General features: G+C 44.9%; 1 protein-coding gene across 1 annotated transcript; it reads right to left on the reverse strand.

Annotated features, from left to right (window-relative positions):
* Positions 1 to 3,001: 3,001 nt before the first annotated feature.
* On the reverse strand, positions 3,002 to 3,937 carry LOC101582655 (olfactory receptor 4X2-like). Its single transcript, XM_004627273.1, has one exon. The coding sequence runs from the start codon at positions 3,935 to 3,937 to the stop codon at positions 3,002 to 3,004; it is 936 nt and encodes a 311-aa protein (XP_004627330.1).
* Between the last annotated feature and the right edge of the window lie 4,302 nt (positions 3,938 to 8,239).

The following is an 8,239-nucleotide window of genomic DNA, read 5'->3' on the forward strand; positions in this document are numbered from 1 at the left end:
GAAGTCTAGAATTTATAAATCAAGGTGTTGGCAATTCCTTGATCTCTCTGAAATCTTTGTTAGTTTTGATATACAACTTACTTCTTTGATTGTTTTTGTTTGGAGAAAATGGAATTTTAGTGCAAGAAGGGTATGGATCTGTCTTATTTTCCGTTATGTTTCCAGTGTTCCAATACTTAGGACTATTGTTCATGGAATATGTTGATCAGTGTGTTTATATTCCCATAAAAACTTCAAAACTGCCAAGATGTATGCATAATACCTAAGTAGATTCTTGTAAGTAATGCCTACTTAATGCTGAGTTACTCCTAATTTTCTGGAAGTATGAAGGTAATAAGAATTGATGTGTAGTATTTCTAGAAGGGCATGGCAGAGGGAACCTGCTCAGCTCGTGGTGTCCAGAAAGCAGAGAGCAAAGGAAGAGGCAGAGACAAAAGGGCCAGAACCTCGTGGCCTCAAGGTCACTCCACCATGGCCCACACCCTCCACTTAGGTCCCACCTCCCAGTACCCTATTCAGATACAAACGCTTTTGATGAATTTAACTCTCTGATGAGATTATTGACCCCCTAAGCCAATGACCTCTTCGAGTCTATTACCATAGTGAAATTGACAATCAAGGAAAACCTCAAGACCCCTCCTGTCCTTCAGAAATCTAAGAGAATACATTTATGTTTTGAGTTATTGAAATGTTTAGTAACTTGTTAACAATATTAATAAAAAGGTAATACACTTCAGAATTCAGATATATAAGAGGAATATTATGGATTATCATGAGAATTTATAGGCAATTGTGGTATTATGTATATTGCATCTGATTTTGTATATTCTGTATTCAATGTTTATTAATAAGAGCTGTTAACCTTTATTGACCACTTAATAAGTGCCAAGCATATATCTAAGTATTTTACATAAATCATACTATTAATCTTTACAAATTATCAATTAAGTAATTAATATTTTTGTCTAAATAGAGCATCTCTCCCAAGATAATGAAACTAGAAAATTAGGTGCTATATTTTCTACTAACAAAATCTAAGTTAATAATGATTAAAATGGAGTTTGTTCTTAAAATTTGCTACAAACATATACACTTATAAGGATATGAACAGTTCATACCCAAAGAGTCACCTGTGAATAATGCTATTATTTCTCTGGAAATGTTTTTAAAATCTGTACATGAACTGCAGCTTTTTCCACATGAAATATATGTGATTTTCATCTTGATATTGGCCCCCGTCACTCAGCTCGAGGATTTTCGTTATCTGAGCTTCCTGCTTCTTTTTCTCTGGAGCTGCACTATCTCCTCTGGTTTGATCTGGTTACTTCTTCACATTTCAACACTTAGAATATAGTTTTCGTTGTTTTGGGTTCTTCTAAGAATTGACTTCTAAGATTGACTATTCTTCTGACAACTACATCTAGAAATACTATATATCAATTCTACTTTAAAACATGTTACTGGACTTCTTTTATTTTTGCAGTGTAAAAAAGCAAATGTTTAATTTTTAAATAAGATTTAAACGCATTAAAAAGAAAACACCCCCCTAGTAAACAGAGAAGTGCAAATTAAACAGTAAGGTGTCTAATTTGCAAAATATTTTCCCTTTTTATTATAAAATAATTTTTGCTTACCCAAACATACAAATGGATAATGATTCCTGTCATTCTTTGATTGAAGTTTCCCAGATGTTGATACCTTGCCACATGTCCTTCACCATTCATTCACTTAATAAGCAAATAGAGTCGCAGGCACAATGACAGTAGGATTTTGCTCATGGAGTGGAAACGGGAGTAGTAGGTTAAGTGAGCCACTCTGGTAGTGACAGCCTGATGAGTCCAGGGTCTGATGTGTAGCGTGAAAATAGTGTATATTAAGAGTTTAGTACCAGAGAACAGTTTTGGCATGTTCATTAAAAAGAAGCAAACTGGAAGGGCATGGGGAGGTGAATTTGCTTTCCTATATTGTTTAACTGTGCATATTGATATAAAACACCATTTCATCCACCTTGAATATATTTTCTGAAATGATCTTCTGTGTCCAGATCCCTACACAAGTAACTCCCACATACAAGGATATTATTTGAGATAAACCCAGTACAGATGTCCCAACTCAGCACATTAACACCACACGGTTCCATTACCTCAGCTGCAGAGTTTTGCCCACCAACACCATTGTGCAGGATCCCATCTAGGGGCACAAGCTGCCCTCCACCGCCATCTATCTATAACATGGGCGATCTCCTCACGGTTTGTCCTCAGGCTTTTAATGAGGGAACAATCATTGCGAAGTGCACTCTTTGACTTCGCTGTCCCTTACACATCTTCTTTTTCAATTCAGGTTTTTAGCAGCCACTTTGCTGCAGCAGTTTTGTGTGATGTGCCAGAACCTCATATGAGGAAGCATCTGGGACCCATCTGCCTCATTCCTAAAATTCATTAATTTAGGGAAACTGTAAGAGACCAGGCTATAAAGTTATGGGGTTCTTTCCCCTTTTATAAATAATAAATACCTTGTTAGAAGACACTATTCCCCCTTACAGTATTTAATGATAATGATTGATGTTCTCAAGAGCACTTTGGAAGCCATGTGTCTCAATTTAATATAGAAGTATAGGTGACTTTCTATTCAAGTTATTGTCCAGTGTACTAGTTCAGGCCTGTAATCCCAGAGCTTAGGAGGCTAAACCAAGAGGATTGCCATGAGTTGCCGACCAGCCTAGACTACACAGTGATTTCACAGTTAGGGTCAAGTACATAACAGACCTTATAACCAAAAAAAAGGTATTTAACACAGTATTATTCAGTGTAGTAAAAATTATGAATAATATATTATAGTACAATCATAAAGACGTGTTAAAATGATTAACATGAAATTTTTGAAGACGTACATGAGCTAGAGCAGTTATAGAACCAACAAACCCTGTGAACTTTCTGTCTATCCACAGGGCCCTATCAGTCTGAACTCCAAATCATGCCAGACCTAAGTCCCAGACCAACACTCAGCCCCTGTCTCTCGCTAGCTTCACTGTCCTGATCCAGAGGTTCTTCACGGCCTTCTTCACTTCAGCATTTCTTAGCGAGTAGATGACAGGGTTGAGGAGCGGGGTTATCACAGTGTAGAACACGGCCACCAGCTTATCTGCTGGCAGAGTGGCAGAAGGCCTCAGATAGATGAAAACACAAGGTACGAAGAACAAGGTCACCACGGTGACATGGGATGCGCAGGTGGAGAGGGCTTTGCGCCGCCCCTCAGAGCTACGGGTCCTCAGATGGAGCAAGATGACCACATAGGAGGCTAACAGGACCACAAAGCTGACCACAGACAGGGTCCCCCCATTGGCAACAGTCAGGAGACCAATGAGGAAGGAGTCTGAGCAGGCAAGTTTGAGCAGGGGCAGCACGTCACAGAAATAGTGATCAATCACATTGGGGCCACAGAAGGGCAACTGGAAGATGAGAAGGACCTCAGCAATGGAATGGGCAAAGCCTCCTGCCAATGCTGTTCCCACGAAGACAGCGCAGACCTGCCGGTTCATGATAGTCGTGTAGTGCAGAGGCTTGCAGATGGCCACATAGCGGTCATAGGCCATCACTGTCAGCAGGAAAATCTCAATGCCCCCAAAGAAATGCATGAGGAAAAGCTGTGCCATGCAGCCCCCCACTGAGATGGATTTCCTCTCAGCCAGCAGGTCTGAGATGAGTTTAGGGACTGTAGTGGATGAGTAGCAGATCTCCACCAGGGACAGGCAGCTGAGGAAGAAGTACATGGGGGAACCAAGACTCGCACTGCTCAGGACAGTGAGGATGAGGAGGAAATTCCCCAGCACAATCGCAGCATACACGAGCAGAAATATCACAAAGCAAACCCTCTGCACCTGCTGACTGGAAGAAAATCCCAGGAAAATGAATTCTGTCACATTAAATGGGCTAGGCATGAGTGCACAGCAGGTGGCAGTGGTGTCAGGGGTGTGATCTGAAATGATACACAAAATGAGAGATTTGGTGAAATAGCTGAGGGACATAAAATCCCTGGCCTGGCAAAGATGCGGTAGATATTGCAAGTAGAATGGTGTGTGGCTGTGATAAAAGGGCAAGTAGCAGAAAATTTTAAAGCCTTAATGACAGAAAGACTACCGTTAGTGTGTGGTGGGCTGCTGTGGACTCTGGATAATGGGCAGTTATCGAGGATGTTTTTCAACTGGAAAGGAAACTCACTTTGTGTACAGCAGGTTGCATAGTGGAGGAAGCCGAAGAGGGCAGGGAACACATGAGATAGTTCTGCAGCCACCTCACAGGGCTCTGTGCCATGGCCAGGGTAGTGTAACAACGTCCCTGTCACATGGCTGTCTAGGGAGTTTGAAAGTCTTTAATTCTCCTTCACCGAAGCCACCGTGTATCAACCTGTCCTTGCTTCCTCTCTGTCCTTGGCTCACAGAACAGTGTTCTCAACCTCTGCTCATCCAAGTTTGCAGAAGAGAGGTTCTTGATCACTTCTTTGTGCTCATTATCTGCTAAGAAGACCAGGAAGCTGATCACAGACACTAAGTGTGGTACAATTTCTACTTCACCTCTTAATTTTTTTTTCATTTGGATGCCTGGTGCCTCATCCTTCCCAGCCCCATCTATAGAAGTCCTCTGCTGGAGCCTTCATGGCCCCAGGCATTGCCCCCAGTGGAAACCAAGGGCCCCGTCACCCCAGAGCCAACCCATACCTTCATGCAGCCCAGTCTTTTATTTCCTTTTCATCACTCCCTGTACAGTGACCAATTTACAGAGGTTCCTGGTCCAAGGAAGCCGAGGTCTGTGTGGATCTACACAGCCCCTCAGGCACTGAGACTCTCCAGGACACCTGAAAGTAGGAGCCAGAGAGTTTCCACTGATCATACCGGCTTCCTTCCTTCAATGACCCAGATAGGCTGTGCAACTAAAGGCCACCAGGACCCACAGAGAACTCATTCATAGAACTGATGATGGAAGAACACAGAGAGGGCTCTGAAGTCTTAGATGCATGGGAAAATCCACCAGGAAGCCACTCACGGAAGCCAGCACTGCTAACAGCCTGAACTCCTAGATTCACACTGAGGACTTTGCAGGTAACACCTATGTGACAGCTAGAAAGTTTTCACCTATCAGAGAGTCAAAGTGCAAACTGCTACATATAGATGCCACCTGACTCATGGGTAGATGTCACACCAAGCTCCCTCCCAGGCTAGGTTAAGCCCCCTTCTACATGCTGCCTCTGCTTTCTCTCAGAGAAGGGAAATCCCTCCTGCAGCCCACACGCCCTCCTTGCAAGTACCCACTCTCTCAAGGACACTTGGATGCACAGGGCCTACCATGCTGGATCACAACAGCTATGTCACCATCTGTGTGTCTGCTGTGTGGGGCTCCTGGGGCCAGAGATGACCCGCTCAGCACCCCATCTCCAGGGCCCACTGAAGTCACTGCATGGAAACAGCATTGGGGGGCTGTCACTGGGCAGAGGGAAGGGGCTGCTCACCTCAGGGGCCTTGGCGTGGAGTGCTCAATACACATGGAAGGAATGGTTCACACGGTCCTCTATCATACCTTCTCTATCCCTCAGTCCAGGCCCTGGTCCTGTGCTCACCTCCAAGCCAGGCCCATACGGGAGCACTTGCAAAATTCTCTGTGGATAGCAGCTCTGTTTGCTCTGCTCTCAGGTGGAATCAATCATGGAATGAAGAAGTCCTGGTGGCAAAGAACATTTCCCAGTGGTGTGTCTGTGACTGTGCTATTCTCAGCGTGGGACATGCTGTCTTCTGAACACAGCTGTGCAGAGGAGACCTAAGATGAGTTTATCCTGCTGGTTCCAAGGGACCCATAGGGCAGCAGTACTGGGCCTGTGGGCAACCAGAACTCCTACCTTTCTGGGGTCCCCAGGTGCAGGCTCTGCTCCCAACTTTTGACCTAGAAATGCAGGGTGAAGAATGTAGTCTCTGCCCACTTGGTTTAAAAATGATTGCCAAGCAGCTCTGGATTGCTGGTGTTCCTGGAGCAGCTTGTGCTCAGTACACATGAAAGAAATGGTTCACAGGGTCCTCTATCACACCTTTGCCATCCCTCAGTCCCTGGCCCTGGCCCTGGCCCTGTGCTCACTTCCAAGCCCGACCCATGCAGAAGCACTTGCAAAGTTCCCTGTGGGTCACAGCACTGTTCCCTCTACTATCAAGGTACAATCATCGAATGCAGAAATCCTGGTGACTAAAGAGAACTCACAGCAGTGTTTCAGTGACTGTGCTGTTCTTGGCAAGGGACATGCTCTCTTCTGAACACAGCTATGCACAGGAGGCCTGAGATGAGCATACCCTGCAGGTTCCCAGAAACCGATAAGCAAGAAGCACTCAGAGTTCCAGCCTTCCCGGGGTCTCCAGGTGAAGAATCTGCACCCCAACCTTATCCTGGGTTCATGCTGATGAAGCATGGAGTTTCTGTCCACTTGATTTAAAAATGACCATCATGTGGACCTGGCCCAGAGGATTTTTCTATTGAGATTTGGGAATTGGGGTGGCTTAGGCTTCTGTTCACAAAGTTTACAACATCAGGGAAAAACCTTGCTCAGTAGGAGGTAGAGCCCCAGAGAGCTCTTCTCTTGTTGTCCAACCTGGCAGAAGATCCCAAGGGAAGCAGGACCTCAGAGTGCTCGTGGGGAGCAGTGCTCGGGAGCTTCAACCAGCATAGGAGCACATCCAACTTTCCCAGGGTTCACAGAGCTCTCACGCATGTGGGGGTGCTCACGGGGCAGCGAGACCTCACCTGCTCATTGAGATGGAATCAATGACACTGCTGCAAGGGTGGGTCCAAGGGTTTGGGCACACACCCTCAGGAAGCTCAGGTACCCTGGCTTAGCAGAGGAGGTTTCATGGCTCCCAGCCAAGAAGACCTTGTCCCACAGAAGATGGTGCCAATGTAAGGGATGTTCCGTTGTCTGGTCTGGCTTGGCACGGAGGGTGTGATTAACACTAAGAAGGTAGAGGCTGGCTTTGCTGTGGGATAGCCTATGAGGCCCTGGAGAGCCCCACAGAGCACAAACCTGTGCTACTCCAGTATTCACAGTGCTGTTTTCGTTTTTGTTTAGGACAGGGTTAAAGGGTATAGAGGGTCTCACTACATAGATTGGACTCGTACTGATCCTCCTGTTTACAGCCTCTCAAGTGCTAGGATTACAGGCACGCACCACCATGTCCAGTCTCTCTTGCCAACTCAGCGTGCCCCGGGGGTAGGACCGGCACAGCAGGCCAAAGGATCAAACTCCCAGCCCCTGCATCTGCCTAAGAAGGCACTTTAATCCACTGAGCTATTTGGCTGCCCTCATAGTGCTGTTGCTGGAAGAAAATTTGCCTTGATTCGGTAATCACTGGAAAGTGGAAAGTCCAATTCGTGGGAGTCCATTACACTGCAGGGACTCCTGCTATGTGTGTTTAAAACTTCTGTGATTAAAGGTTTTACTGCTGACAGAAGAGAAGCTTATAAAATGAACTGGGACCTGCTCTGGGCTGCTGACAAATATTGTTAACTTATCTTGACTAAATGTGGAACTAAGAAAAGATCCTGTATGCTTCCTCTACAGATTTCTTAGAAAATTATGTGAGATATCTTAAGCTTTAAAAGAAAGGTTGGACACAGTGGACTTTGCACACATGAACACTGAATTTACTTGTATCACTTTATTCAAACACAGGGAAGGGCCAGTGTGATAGCTCAGTGTACTAAACACCTCCTTGGCAAGAGCAGGGATTGGGATTCCGTCCCCAGCATCACATGCTGTGCTGGCCTGCCCCAAAGCACACTGAGCTGGCCACCAAGACCTGGTGTACTGGCACATGGTGTACTGTAATCTCAGCTCTAGGGAGGCTGAAAACAGGAGGATCACTACAAGGCTGATCTGTGCAGTGAGACCCTGTACCAAACATATGAGAAGAGAGGAGAAAAAGAACCACAATGAAGATGAGCAAGCATGTAAATAAAACCTCCAAATATTTAAATGTAATCAATGGTATTCTGTTATATGTCCCCATGCAGTTCAGTTTCTGTGACATTTTCTCATCAATGTATTTTCTCAATTAGAATATTTACTTGAATGTCCCTAATACAGAAAGGTCTTCAATGTGTGCCTTTGAGTGTTTGCTGTAAGAAGCTACATTTGCTAAAATATTTCTGGGATAAGCCTTGCTCAGCTAGCCCTCGAAACTGTGCTTGTCAAAATTTGAATATATCTC

This window comes from Octodon degus, unplaced genomic scaffold, assembly GCF_000260255.1.
Source record: "Octodon degus isolate 3935 unplaced genomic scaffold, OctDeg1.0 scaffold00018, whole genome shotgun sequence".
In the NCBI taxonomy this organism is placed as follows: Eukaryota; Metazoa; Chordata; class Mammalia; order Rodentia; family Octodontidae; genus Octodon; species Octodon degus.